Below are 14,853 nucleotides of genomic sequence, written 5' to 3' on the forward strand. Positions count from 1 at the left end.
AAGTTACCCGGGGTTACGTATGTACAGGGGTGAGTCACATACCTTCATGTATGCACAAAAAAGACATGTAGATATTTGTTTCAAAAGTCCAGAAATCTGCGACCATATAATGTTATCAGGATTTACTTAGATTCTAGCGTGATTTCCTATTTTGTCATTTTGTCGACTAATAGGAAAAATTCATACGATGAAGCGATAGTGTTATTTAACATTCTATGCCATTCCATTACTATTCATTACCATGCACAACTTTGATATGTGATCAAAATAACGATACAAATCCGCTACCTGATCTCTACAGGCCAGTGGAATCTGCTGGACCTCCTGTCGCAGATAGCGTCCCTGAAAGCTGTCTTACAACAACTTGGGAAGTGCCTGCACTTGGAAAACGATGTCATAGAGCGATGTAAGCGGCAAAATCGACAGCCGTTGGATAAGGTCAGGGCCATCCTGTTCTATGGTCTGCAGCAGCTTGGTTGCACAACATCGCTAGCCCAAGAAGTTCTCGGACTTGTCTACACAACTTTGAGAGAGAAGCGACAAAACTCAGCTCTTCTTGTTCTACTTGGTAAGTCTCATGACAAATATCCCATGCGAATATAGAAAATGGACAAACAAATTGAATTCTAAATGAAATTGAGATGGAGTATCTGATGGGTAATCGGGCGATAAAAGCTTTCTTTTCCAGGTTATACCAAATCACTAGTACACCTTTACCCCTATTTTATAGTAACTGTACCCCCCGCGTCAGCAATACAACACGGTGTTCGTACGCTCTAGATGAATTTCAAAAATGACATGGTTGACAGGAAATGGGCATTTTGACTTACCAAACAAAGTTTTTCCTACAACTTTCTGATAATGAAATAGAAACAGTAAAACTGGGCATTTCTTTCTTCGATTTTAGAAACGTTGCGGACACAGATTGACGAGTGGAAAGAACTCAGGGATAGCCAGACCGAACAAGGCCATGATGATGATGATTTCATCTATGATGACGATTTTGAGGAAGTTTCTGACAGTGACGACGATGGCTTCGATGAACAGTCGTACTTCACGGACATTGAATCTGACGACAGTAGAGGGAGCGAAGATGGGAAAAAGGTGTCACTAGACGAGAATGGCAGTGAATCTGAGGGAGAAATTGAGGAATGCTTTGACGAGAATGTGGCCAACAAACCAGTTCAAACTAAGGAGGGCGTCAGCGAATCTGAAGAGGAAATCGACGAATGCATTGGCAGTGACACGAAAAGGAAATCACTCCAACAGAAGTCTAGCTCGGCGACTTTATTTGGCAAAGATGCTGACAGTGAATCTGAAGAGGAAATCGAGGAATCAATCGGTGGGGACATGAAAAGCAAACCAGTGCGCCAGGCGTCTAGTTCTATCAGGGAGGTAGACAGTGACTCTGAGGAGGAAATTGAAGAGTGCATCGGCGGCAGCTTCAAAACTAAGCAGGGAAACTGGTCCTCTCCAAAGCCAACATCAAATATAGGCCGAATGAGCGCTAGCTCTCAAAGACGAGACAGCAATAGGGGACAGGATAGTGCCCGAGTAACAAGACAGGTACGCTCATCAGGAATAAGTAGCTACCAGGACGGTGCGAGAGGCCGGGAGCAAAGGACTGTGATTTTGGGGGACCCGTACGGCATCAAGAACAACAACCGAGATAAAGGAAGAGACCAGACGTCAAAGTAAGTTTTTGTTCCGACAATCACCATAATATATGAGCTAAAATCTGATAGTCTTTTTAAAAGGTTATACAAGAAATATTGCCCTTATCTGTTTCTACAGTTGTTGACTATAACACTGCCAAACTTGTAATACTACAGGGAACAGACAGGTGGCATCTCAATGGCAGCCCCGTCGCAGAAAAGGGGAAGGGCCCGGGCAGACCGAGTCCAGGAGGCTGCCGTGGATCAAAGTACTTGCCATGAAGGGCATGTCATCAGGAAACTGAAGGATAAAGTAGACAAACTCGAGTTACTTATTGAGAAGGTAAAGAGTTTTCTTTACTGTCCTCCTCTGCTAATATTCTGTGCCTGCATTACCGTTAAATCACCACAGGACACGAGGCATTATTTCTGTGCTAAGACAGAGTTAGAGTTGTTCAGTACAAGACACTGACTTATTTAGCCTTAATATGTTGTCCAACCTACTGGTTAAAGCCATCAGGCCTAGAATTCTTGCAGCAGCATGTTTGAGATAACATGCAACTATCTTTTGAAATCCGTATACAAACTTATTCATTTTTTACTTTTTACAGATCGGCAAATTCTTTCCTCACATGCAGGAGCAAGAAACAGGTAAGTCTTACAGCAACAACATAGAACTTACCGTCTGTTTAAGTCATTGTATAAAGAAGAAGAGTATTTATCCATTAGCAACATCAAACACAGAGTGGCTACTACTAAACTCCGGATTAACTGTCACAGATTACATGTCGAAACAGGAAGGCACAACCGCACGCCTCTTCAACACAGACTTTGTCAACATTGTAATTTAAATCGAGTAGAAGATGAGCAACATTTCGTCCTAGATTGTAAATTTTACGATAGCGAAAGAAGTGTACTTTTTAACTTTATCAAAGAAAAATTCCCATATTTCGAACATCTTAATGCAACAGACAAATTCATATTTTTATTACGCCTGGATAATCCTTGTATAAGAAATATTGTCTGTTCATACATTTACACATGTACAAAGAAGCGAGAAGAAGTCGACACTACTGGACTAGCTTAGTTTAATAACACGTTTGTCTACTCTATATGTTACAGCTTGTATTGTTGTGTTTATGTAATTGTATGTTCCATGTGTTAAGTTAGACGACCTGTACCTAGTCCCTCGGGGCATGAATGCACAATAAAGGTCTTTCATTCATTAATACCAACATATATCCATTATTATACTTGATAAAGCTGTGAGTCTAGTACCAGGTAAGTTATCAATGACGTATACGTACGCTTTTTACTTGCTGGTGACATACTTTCCACAAAATTGATATATCTTTGTAGGGAATTATGATTATCCATGATATTCTTCTTTTTTGTATAAAAAAAGTCTCAAGACTCTGTTAGCATAATTTTTGTTGTTAGGATTTTTTGTCGGCGTTATGAAAATTTCGTTGCTGCCAATGAATATGGCACAAACATGCAGAAAAGTGGAGTAAAGTCATGATCTAATTTACATGTAGGTACCATGGAAAAGTGGAGAAATCAGTTTAATATGTGCATATGGTCAGAACACGTTTTCCCTTCGTCGTGAGGCTTAACTGTTGAGTAGGTACAGTATTCATAGTGCCAAAAGTACGGATCCATATCATTTTACTTCTTCCTTCTCCACAGGCGTGGCACAGAGACCAGCACACCCTAACCGGGAACTTCCAGCCTCCGTGTCGAGAACCGCGACAGAAGAGCAACTGGATGAATTGTCTATTCGCTTAGGCTCGGATTGGGAATCACTAGGTATAAAGTTGGGATTACGCTATGTTGATCTGTCTCAGATAAAATCAGATCACCAGTCGCATAGGGCAAGGGTTTTCCACATGCTTATGAAGTGGAAGAATCGGAATCATACTACAGCCACCGTTCAATGTTTGTACACACTGATACACAGCTGGGATGGATATAAGTCAGACGCTATAGATTACTTGTCGCGCCTTCTGAGTCGGGAGTCTAGGTTACTCCCCGTTGACTCCAAGTAGCATATAGTTCCAATTAAGATATATCGTCCATCGGATGACACGTTTTGTAAGTAGACGCTTATAACAATCTAATCACTGCTGAAGAGCAATCTCTGTGAACTTGAGCTCATGACTGACGTGGGGTTCGTCGAAACGTAACGTTAGATGTAATTAATTGAGAAGTTGCGGGAAGTCTTTGAAATGTTATTGATTTGTGAAGTTATCAAACGCAATTTCAATTTTGTATTACTTATCGACCATCATTGATGGATTACAAAATTAGCTGCATATTGACTGAATAACTTTGCTATGAAACTCTATGAGTTTACCCTTTGGCACCACCACACACTAGGTACGGGGATACATATGTGCATATACAACAGCCGGTCTCTGGTATCAGGTACTATGCAATATCAACCCATGATCATCAGAGTAAAAAGACTGTAGAACTTCGTCATGTATTTTGTACATTAATTCATCCCACGAGTAGAAACATGGCAGCAAACCCAACCGGAGCAGGAAACATACATTCAAAACGCCTTTAACATTTTCCACAACTATTGAAATGCAACAGAGAACGACAAATGCAACATCTAGCGGATACACATCATGAGTATAATCCTTGAAACATTTCAGTATGGACATATAGTTCTTTGAAAGAACTGAGTGTGTATAATATACTCTGACGAGTTGTATAGTCTATATAGAGACAACAGACAGTGTGTTTGACAGAAAATGTGTGTGGAGAGTATCGTGTGATTCCACATCAAAGTAGTAAATAGTCACTGACAGAAATGGTGGGCACACTTGCTGACAAAGTATCTACATGTAGTAGCGTTGGTTAAACAACGATTTTAGATTGCAATATAAGCTCCAAAGCGTCTTGATATCACGTGATAGTGTGGTCTACACATACAGCCAGGATTTTGGTTCTACATATTGATAGCTTACACTTCGTGTTCTTTATGGCTGTACACAAGTAATGCAGAACAACATGGTAACGTCCAAAATATCGCGTAGAAATGCAACAATTAACACTCGGCGTTCCTTTGTTTCACAAAAGAAATCACCATCATCATTTTACCACCTTACAACCTATTCTGTACTCATTCAAAACGTGGACACTGAATATTAACACCTTATTGTACTTAAGATACAGAGCATGCGTGAAAAAGAAACACTTCGAAGTACATCGCAGTACATATTCTAGCCTGATATATTTACTCTGGCTGTTTACTTCTATCATCTCAGGCCACAGTTGTTTTGGTATTTTCCTCATTTGTAAGCGTAACGTCCGGCCCTGTGGTAACAACGGGAAAAGAAAAGATGTGTCAATGTGGTGTTGACTGTGTTGTCATTCAGTAAGCAAAGCGCTATTTCATGTTAAATCGCAAGGCGGCAACACAAGCACGCATGCAACAAGCTGAGAAAATTTCAGTTATGAACATTTTATTCGTATTGATGCTGACCCGGCTTTGAACAATTTGTGATTTGTAATTCAGCATTCTTGGTCAAACTCTAACGGGAAGAGCAGTCAGTAATAGGGTCGGTAGTCTGGGTTGGGATCCATAATGTCTGTTTTGAGCCTCAGACGCAATTAATATATTCATGAGACAAATGAGTTTCACCAGAGACTAATTTTTTGTTGTTACTGACTGGACCTGTCTGTGGCCTCAATACCTGAAAATTGCATGTATTCTTTCAGTAGCAAATCAATTGTCGGTTATTTTTTCACCTTTTGATCCTTGCACAAAGCAATCATCTTTTTGAAATAGAATAATAATTACATTCCTGCCGCCTCTTTTTTCGGTACTTTCGCCCGTCTCAAAGTAGAGAAGGCCGCTTAGAATATCGTTGGCTGTTCTTGTTAAACCAACTTTAGAGCGAGGGATAAGCAGTGCTTAATTTTGATCCGGTGTAGTTTGAAAGGCAGCGCGTCACTGCGCTCTCTGTACATCTTAGACAGAATGTAGACTCCAAGCTTTGAGTAGTTTCGCTTAAAAGCTGACAAAACGTGTTCATTTCACTTGCCATCGAGTGGACACAATAGAACGATCTAGACTAATGCATGTTAATTTAGGGTCACCAAGATTAGCACGATTGATAGTGTAGATAATCTAGAGCGAAGCATGATTGGCCAATTTTTGACGCAATTCATCCGTATTTTTGCAAACTGGTCAGATGACACAGCAAGTAAGCAGCCACTTGAGATCTACTCTCTGCGGGGATATGTACCTGCTCCTGGCATGTCCTCCAGTCTTACGCCTTTTGGAGTCCTGGCAAACAAAAGTGGGGACTTCTTCACATTGTGTTACCAAAATAACAAACAAACAAACAAACAAACAAATAAACAAACAAGCAGAAAGACAAACGAAATGAAAACAAAACGAAACAAGCAGACAAAAAAACAAACACTTAATGATCTACTTAAATTTTAACAAGTTGCTTGAGTAGCTATTTTTGGCGTAACGCCAGATAGCTCTAGAACTGTTTCCAACCCTGATCCCCTTGAATACTTAGCTGGACATCATTCCAGGCACGCTTGGTCCATGGCATTACGTTAACAAAACATTAAGTGAGTGCATGCGACACAGATATACGGCAACACTCCCTTTCCACTAGGGCGGCGACCTCTCTGCGACAGAGCCCTCAACGAAATTCATAGATGAAAAGCGAATCTTTTTACGCTTTGTGTGTTTAATTGTCTTTTCTGTCATACCTTTACATTTTGCATGATATGGAATCGAGTATTAAATAAATTCCAGTCGGGTCGTAGCGAGGTCGCAACGCGATCGCCGTCTAGTGGAATGGGAGCCTAAGCACTACTCTCCAAACAGACGTTCGACTCCGGCTGGTTTTTGATGTGTTTTATACGTCTTTGTCGGGCTCTATTTTGTCCGGCTCTATTTTTAGCGACATAAAGAAAACGGGTAAAATGAAAAGTCCGACTAGAAGGCCTAAAATACGTCAAAAAACAGTCGGAGCCGAACCTCTGCTCGGAGAGTACCTATGTACCCCTCCCGTACCTGTTGATGTAAGCGGCGCGTGACTTCCGGCGCCACAGAACGGCACCGACGATGACGGCCGCCACCAGCACCAGCCCCGCCACCAGGATGGCCGGCCACCAACCAACCTTCCTGCCCGGTAGAGTTGGTTCATCCTCCTGGTCCTGCTGATCCACACGGAACTGGACAGGGAAACAAACAAACCGCAGAATTATAAGCAGGTAAGTTCCTGACTATCTATCGTCACACTGTATTGTAGAACAAAACGAGATTTGTAAGACATTTGGGGATTTAGATTCGGTACGGCAAGCTAAAATGATTCGGGTCCACGGCCGGGCCCCAAAATAGCCCGGCAACCGCAGGATGTCCGACGGGCCACGTAGGGGTCACGCCCGAAAGTACAAAAAAGCCCGTGAACTACCCGGCGAGGTCCCTTTTTCCAATTGGGACCGAAGCATAAGAGGTGATTTTTTTCATTAACGAAGCAGCCTATTCTGATACCCAATAAGACCCTTGTTGGTCTTATTGGGTATCAGAATATCAAAATATATTTGTAACATCAATATATGTGGAAAAGGTATGGAAATATGTCATTGAAAAGCTTTGTTTGAGATTTTTGGTATAAAAACATTTTCATGATCACACTGTATGGCAACATCGAACCTCTCACCACTCGCACTCTGTACGTTTCAACTGATAGCGAATGATCCTCCCAATACAAACACAACGTCTATATGCAATATTTGGCACAACGAAGGCCAAATCCCCAACTGAAGGTGCCTACCAGGTTCATCCTTGTTTTGTCGATAGTCTCGAACATACAGGCGCTCTCGCAGTCGTACATGGACACGAAGTTGTTCCTGTTGCCGCCGCAGCCCGTGTAGGTGAACACCGCGCACTTGGAGGTGGCGGGGTCGAAGTGGTAGCGCTGGAAGGACCCCTGGCAGTTACCCTTCTCCATCGGCATGGAACACGTGGCGTGGATATGGTCTAGGGACAGATGCGACAAAAATGACTTCGTGAATAACATTCATGCACATTTCCACATTTTACACTTTTTGTTACGTATTTGGTTTAACATAATTTGGCTTTTCACTAGAATGAAAGAAATAATAGTCTTTCCGTCGGTATCACGTGCATTTACGTTCACATGTGTAACATGTGGTCCAATGTAACCTTAAGGCGTTGTTAGAATTTTGTTAAGAAATATCGCTTAGCGTGCTTTGCCTGTTTGTCCTTCCTGCTCTCCCAATTGGACGGCATGGGCGCGGCAAGCAAGGCTATTACAGTTCTGGTTTTACTCGATATATTTCTGAAGAAACCCACCTTCACAGACTTCGTGGCAGTCCGCCATTGTCAAGAAGTTGTTTCTGTTCCCCTTGCAGCCGCCGTACACGAACTGGTCACACCGGCCCAGCTTCTGGTCGAAGAAGAAGCGGTTCACCATGGACTTGCACGGGCCCTTCCGCGGGGGCATCAGGCAGGCGTCTCCCGTCTCGGCGACCGGGAAGCGGGTCGGGGCCGGCCGGTCTGGCTTGGGGGACGGGTTATCCTTGCTACTGGCGCTTCGGAATCTCGACTCCAGAACTGGAGCTTCAAATAAAAAACACACGAACTCGCTTAGCCACTGAAGACAAAGAATGAAATGAAAAATCTATCTGTCCTTTTCATGACAAATTTTGTATTGTAGCACAAGTCCCTCATGACTTTCATGAGATTTGCGATTACATCGAAGGGATCCGGAACTCACTCACTCCCTCCCTCCCTCCCTCCCTCCCTCCCTCCCTCCCTCCCTCCCTCCCTCCCTCCCTCCCTCCCTCCCTCCCTCCCTCCCTCCCTCCCTCCCTCCCTCCCTCCCTCCCTCCCTCCCTCCCTCCCTCCCTCCCTCCCTCCCTCCCTCCCTCCCTCCCTCCCTCCCTCCCTCCCTCCCTCCCTCCCTCCCTCCCTCCCTCCCTCCCTCCCTCCCTCCCTCCCTCCCTCCCTCCCTTAATTTCTTTTTTTCTCCCTTTCTTTTTTCTTTCTTTCTTCCCCTTCCTTTCCATTCCTACTCTCTGTCTCTCTCCCTCTAACACTTACCGTTGACATCGGGTTTCTCTGCCGCGCGTGCGCAGGTGGCCTGGCACTCGTCCATGGTGGCGAAGTTGTTCCTGTTGCCCCTGCAGCCTCCGTAGATGAACGACGCGCACTTCTTCTCCACAGAGTCGAAGTAGAAGCGCTGCACGGCGGCCTTACAGATGCCCACCTTCATCGGCTGCGAACACACGTCATCCTCGTCCGCACCCACGTCTGTCACGATTCTCCCTGCAGAGGCAGTAAGAGAATTGCTAAACAGGGAACAGATAGGACCAAAAACGAATCCCCTAGGGACTGCGTTTGTGGAATTCCGAGAATATTTGCAACGTCAATCGCAGTACTATACAAACGGCTCCGCTCCTGAGGCGTCGCCAAAAGCGGTGTAATCATGATCCATACATTTTGCACATTACAAAATGGAGCCCCTGTCGTGGGCTGTGTACAATAGACCTTTTATCAAGACATTGGTAATGCCATCATCATTCAAAAGCATGCATTGCTCTGATGTAGTGATATACCGATATCTAATTTTCTTCTTTGGGGAAAGGGGCAGCTTCGAATATATGGATAGTGGCTGCAGTAGGAGAATGTATATTAGTACGGTAGGATTAGGTCAGACTATTCTGAGATGCCACCGTGACTTACGATGCGATTCGGTTTTCCCCTCGCACGTCCTCTGGCACCTCTTCCTGCTGTGGAAGCGGTTGCTGTTCCCGCCACACCCACCGTACGCGAACTGCTGACACTCCCCGCTGCCGGTGTCGAAGTGCCAGCGCCGGTGGCTTCCTTCACACGGGCCTGCGTCCGCCGGCAAGCCACAGGTAGCAGCGCGTGCACTGTCGTCTGAAACAAGACGAGTAGGCAGGTAAGTATGCAGGAAACTACACGCTCAATACATGTCTTTCGTACTGGAGGAAACTCCATTGAAATGTCGTAAAAACTAAAACTGATATCTTATGATAAAAGTTTGTGTTTCTCTAGCTCTACTCGTCCATTTGAGCCACATTTCCGAGGAAAGAACAACGTTTTTCCTCCCTTCGTCTGCAATGGGATAGAAGAGGAATTTTCAAGCAAATCTGGCCGTGGCTTAGTGGTATGCTTTTGAAATAAAATCATCGACACCATCAAGCTCAAATAACCCTGTTTAATCATACCTCTCACGCATTCCTCACTGTCTCCCACCAAGGTAGTGACGAACCCACGACAACACACCAGGTCCTCCTCCAGGCCAGTTTCTGTAGTTCTGTGGAAAAGAACAAATCTTGAGGATATGCTGCAATCTTGCATATATGCAGTAAGCAACCCACGTAGCTACGTCACAGCTGTCTCTCGCGGGCAAGATTAGACATTATAAGTTTCATGTTTCAACATTACGTGTATATACAGGTCCCAAATTTAACGTAAACCTGTGTCGATGCACAGTCAATTGGTCTTTAGCTGATAGTTGTATTCTAGCAAAGACTAAAATGTTTTAGTCTTCCCGATTGCTTGTTCTTATGTATTCCTACAATATCGCAGGCAATAGTAGTTAAACAAAAACCCAACCCCACGCTACACACCTACCTTGACCTAACAATCTTTTGATTCGTCCTGAACGTAAGTAGCAAGGAGTAACAAAGGAACAAATCACTTTGCTCATTCTGTCACCGGGGCGAGGCCTGATCACTGCACACATGTACCTGGTGAAGTTCTAAAGGCCATGTTCCTATAATTTGTAATCAATCAAAAGGTCATCAATGCATCTAGCCTGACGCGCGTTCAAAGGGAAGTCAAAGGGGGGTACTACTACTAGTTACTGGGAAACCACTTTGAAAACGGTCATTTTTGTGGCGTTGTTGGGACAGGTTGGCACCGTGTAGCCTTATACTTGACCGCAGGAGTTTACACAAGGTGTATGCAGGAAACGTCGAAGAGACCGTGTCATAGCTGTAACAATATCTACACAATCTGACTTGCCTAAACATGTTTGACAGGCTGTGTACGGTTGGGTCGTGCTTATTTGCAACATTCAGGAGATACACTTCCCTTGGGGGATGTAATATATATTCTTTTTGTCTTCTGTCTTCTGGTTACCCATTCTATGATTTGCAGACCTATGGAAGAGCTATTGTTCCTTTCTGACAGACATCCTTTTCTGATGGTCAATTAGCTGTGCTTTTATGAGTTCGATTTCTGACATTAAGTTTAAAAGCAGAGTCAAACGTACAATGTTGACCAATGTTGACTAGATTTACCCGACCACCAGATTTACGTACCGAAAATCGAAAGCTTACGCAGTGAACGTTTCTGGTAAATGTTGCTACTTTGTCGGTGAAGTCACTTCCTTTTGGCAGGTTCTGTAGGAAAAAGCGTCCTTCTGACTCCACTTTCAACTCGAGAGGAAGCAGCCATCATATAAACATACATCATGAGCCATGAAAGCCGCTGAACTCCTGTGTAAATACAGCCCGGGCGTAGGTGTGTATACTATGAGTAGGTACGGTCTAGAGTATGGGCACGCATTGTCCTGGCATTTTGATGACTCAATGCAGATATCATTTTATATCGTAACACTTATTCCTTTTTAGGGATCGTCGAAAAGGGAACTGTTTTGATTTGTGTAAGCTTAAGGCCTGCTTGTTGTTTCAAATGGAGGTAAATAACTTTTAAGAACCCAACACATTAATCGAGAGGAGAGGGCATAAGTTGCTGTGCTTGGCAAAACAAAACAAATCCAGAACGATCTATGGAAGAGCAGCATTGACAGAATCCTACACCAACGTCGCCGGTAGTTCAATAAGAGTCTATGTTCGCCCGGCAATAAATAGATGACCTCACCTTAGCCGATCCCTGATGTTTGCTCTTATGTGTAACTTATAAACGTTCAAAACGGCTGTGGTGCGACATTGCGATATCGCCTTGTAACGTTAGTTTTCCTGTCCCACAAGACAATGAATGTAGGGTTTAGAGTTGGGGTCTTTTAGACTCTAACATTTCAAGGTAGTATTTTATGACAACGCACAGTAGAATTCCACTTGCTTCGCTAGATCTATTCAGCTGCGCGACACCGTCATCCAGCGGATCATGGCAGTGGGCGACAAAAGTCGTGGGCGACTCACTGACTAATACATTTTGTGGTTTGATTTTTTTGCTACATAACTACTAGAGAAGTCTAGTATCAAACCTAGGACCGTTTGCTACTTGAGAAAAACAATCGTTGTCTGATTTCAAACTTGCATACACCGTCGTAGTCACAACATGACACAGTTTCAACGCAGTCATTAAACCCATATGCGTCGACTTCAGTTCAACTGTAGACCAACCCGATGAATGCCAAGCCTCATACCAATATCAGACTTTACTAGAATATACAAAATTGTGGTATCCCTGTACACACATAACGTTATCATATACATGTACATAATACTAAATCACATGCTGTTATATGTATAGTTTTTTTGTACCGCTTACCTCACGTGGCTGCACACATGCTTGCCATCAAGCTGTAGCGACTCTACACTATAGCAGCTCAGGAAAACGACGAAAACACCGACAACTTTGACTATCTCCATGTTGAAGCTTCGAAAAACACCTGTGGTCTGTAACGGCTAATCGTCGCTCGCGCCCTAAATGTAACTGTTCTCCTTCAACTGATTGCCTACGTCACTCAGGTACGGTCCAATCAAACCTCAAAATACCTAGGTCCTTGACGATGATTGGCTGAGAGCTCGAGAGTCACGCGACCTTTGCACACGACCGACCATGAGTCAATGAGGGTTGTGGACGTAGGCGTTCAAAACTGCCCCAATCCACATTCCACCGTAAACAACAAGAACTGATCTTATGAAGTCATCGTACTAAAATGCACGCATTCGCCCTTACGTTTATGACCGAATAGGTGTAAGACCTGAAAATCATCGTGTACTCAAGATTCAAATGGATAAGAACAGCCTTTCGGCAGACAATTTTGCTTGTAATCTTTTTTTTGTTAGATTACATGAATGTATGTAACGTTATGTAGTATTCACCATGGTGAGTCTCGCTGCGATGCATGAAGAATACCGCAAAGGATATGTCTTACACACTATGCAGCCTGTAGCGGTATGAATGGGGTGAAAGGAACAAAATTCTCATGAAATTCGCAATGTAAGGGGGTAAAAGGACATATGCCAGACAGGTGTGCCAACCTAATAGGAAACTAAACATCATACCAACTTCCTCATGGCAAAACTTTGGTAGACGTAATTCCCGCCAACGCAATACTCAGACACAGGAACACACACACACAGCCACAGAGATTGCTCTGTTTGATCCTATGTGCTGAATACATTTATTCAAGGGTGTCAATCATTCCAGCAGTGGCGAGAATCTACAACCCAGACTAATTCATCGGTTGGACGGAGATTACTGTTTCAGCTCAAATCTCCGACCCGCGATACAGTTGGTGGACCATGGTCGTTATGGGGTCACTTTCCTGTCGTACCACTGTTGCTGGCCCAAGGCCTCGACTATCGCGTCAATCATTAACGCAGAGTCAACCTAGTTGGTGTCAATCGGAGGGCAACAGGCCTGCACGACATGCAGTGAACGGATAGTCTGGCAGAGGGCGCTGTTGTTTCATAGTGAAATTCTTTATTCACCCTGTTCATCATGTTGTATAATACAGCTGTATTACAGCAAGTAGGTAACGTTATCCATATGAGTAATAAGGCTGTTGTAATATCTGCTCGAGGCACCTCCTCGAACACGAGACCCCATTTATGAATGGCGTATTTGTGTCCTTACTACTCACGATATCTCTCCACCGTGTGTCGTTATAAAATTGATCATGATGTCTAAACCTAGGCAAGGCCGTTCGCTTTCAAGTTCAAGTAACTCACAAACTGATACACGTCATCTTGTATCTATGTCTTTTATCAGATGGCCCATGTCTTTTCTGTGTTCCCAACGGGTTCAGATTATTGGGTATGTCAAATTCTACCGACTCGATTTTTCTTTATCAGTCACTTCTTATCATAAAGCAAAGAATAATCCCAGTCGTGGTTTCCGACGTCAATGTTTCCCATACCATTACCCTGACCAATCGATCGCTTTGAAACTCAGACTCGAATCAGCCATGACCCGACAAATCGCTTTCTAAGTTGACTTAAAATCTGACAAAACAAACTCGCCAGTGAGATGCTGGAAGGTGTCATCTTCTAAGAGATGTTTTCAGATTGACAATTTTGGCACTTTGGAGGTGATAGAAAGTGACCGCGATTTAACGTTTAAAAATATAGTTTCTACTACTTTTCTTTAAACGTTAAATCGCGGTCACTTTCTATCACCTCCAAAGTGCCAAAATTGTCAATCTCAAAGCAAACTAGGAAGCAATTTGTTGGGTCATGGCTGATTCGAATCTGAGTTTCAAAGCGATCGATTGGTCGGGGTGACCATTAGACTAGGGAAAGTAACCTTAAAACCGTTGTACTTGGAGATTTTCCCGCTAGGAGTCGTTTGTGAAAGCGTGACATCAGTGATTGTGCTATCTGTCACCTGTCCGTCTGACGCACGTTTCCTCCGTTCACGTCATGCCAAGGAGGTTTCAAGTCATACCGAACATTTTATGATAAACCTCAAGGCTTACAAATCACGTCCTTTCCTTATGACCGAATTTTACGGCCAACTCAGCGCAGATTTTCAACACAAAAATGATTTTCTTAGGTCAAACTCATCATGGCACATAGCAGATAAAGCAGTCATCCTCAATTGAGGAGAAGCATAATGCTTTTTCAAGTAGCTAGTGGTAATGCAATGCGGCCTCGCCACGGCTTGAGTTTTTGGCAAAGCACACCGGGTTACCCCTACTCTTCTCGATAAGAGTGTGTTGGGTTCTTTTACGTGCAGAGGTTGGACGCTTGAGGCTTATGCCCTAATCTCTCTCATACGCGAGGTCGCCGGCTTTTCGTCACCATCCGAATGACGAATGCAATCCCGTATTGGCATTGAAAGGGGTAAGTTCATGGGAAAGTTTGCAATTGACATGTCATTTTATTCGGTTCAAAAGCAGGCAAGCGTACTTGAGATAAAGGAAAGTCACAGTCAAGATTCTGAGTAAGTAGCAATGACGAACTC

General features: G+C 43.7%; 2 protein-coding genes across 4 annotated transcripts; one reads left to right on the forward strand and one right to left on the reverse strand.

Annotated features, from left to right (window-relative positions):
- The first annotated feature begins 641 nt into the window (after window positions 1-641).
- LOC136435293 (HIRA-interacting protein 3-like) lies at window positions 642-3,443 on the forward strand. The gene is made up of 4 exons (XM_066428633.1): window positions 642-657; window positions 908-1,694; window positions 1,833-1,998; window positions 3,345-3,443. Exons 1-4 carry the CDS (start codon window positions 642-644, stop codon window positions 3,441-3,443), a joined length of 1,068 nt encoding a protein of 355 aa, XP_066284730.1.
- Window positions 3,444-4,139: 696 nt separating this feature from the next.
- Window positions 4,140-12,390, reverse strand: LOC136435005 (actinia tenebrosa protease inhibitors-like). 3 transcript variants are annotated; one of them, XM_066428168.1, is made up of 9 exons: window positions 12,211-12,389; window positions 9,915-10,003; window positions 9,406-9,603; window positions 8,764-8,988; window positions 8,014-8,286; window positions 7,472-7,677; window positions 6,709-6,869; window positions 5,918-5,958; window positions 4,140-4,982 (listed from the first exon to the last, which is right to left on the reverse strand). In XM_066428168.1, the coding sequence occupies exons 1-9, from the start codon at window positions 12,309-12,311 to the stop codon at window positions 4,930-4,932; spliced, it is 1,347 nt and encodes a 448-aa protein (XP_066284265.1). In that variant the 5' UTR covers window positions 12,312-12,389; the 3' UTR covers window positions 4,140-4,929. The 3 variants fall into 3 exon arrangements, with proteins under 3 accessions (XP_066284265.1, XP_066284266.1, XP_066284267.1); XM_066428169.1 differs by having other exon boundaries at window positions 8,014-8,280; window positions 12,211-12,388; XM_066428170.1 differs by lacking the exon at window positions 5,918-5,958 and having other exon boundaries at window positions 12,211-12,390.
- Window positions 12,391-14,853: the final 2,463 nt, after the last annotated feature.

This window comes from Branchiostoma lanceolatum, chromosome 5, assembly GCF_035083965.1.
Source record: "Branchiostoma lanceolatum isolate klBraLanc5 chromosome 5, klBraLanc5.hap2, whole genome shotgun sequence".
Classification (NCBI taxonomy): Eukaryota; Metazoa; Chordata; class Leptocardii; order Amphioxiformes; family Branchiostomatidae; genus Branchiostoma; species Branchiostoma lanceolatum.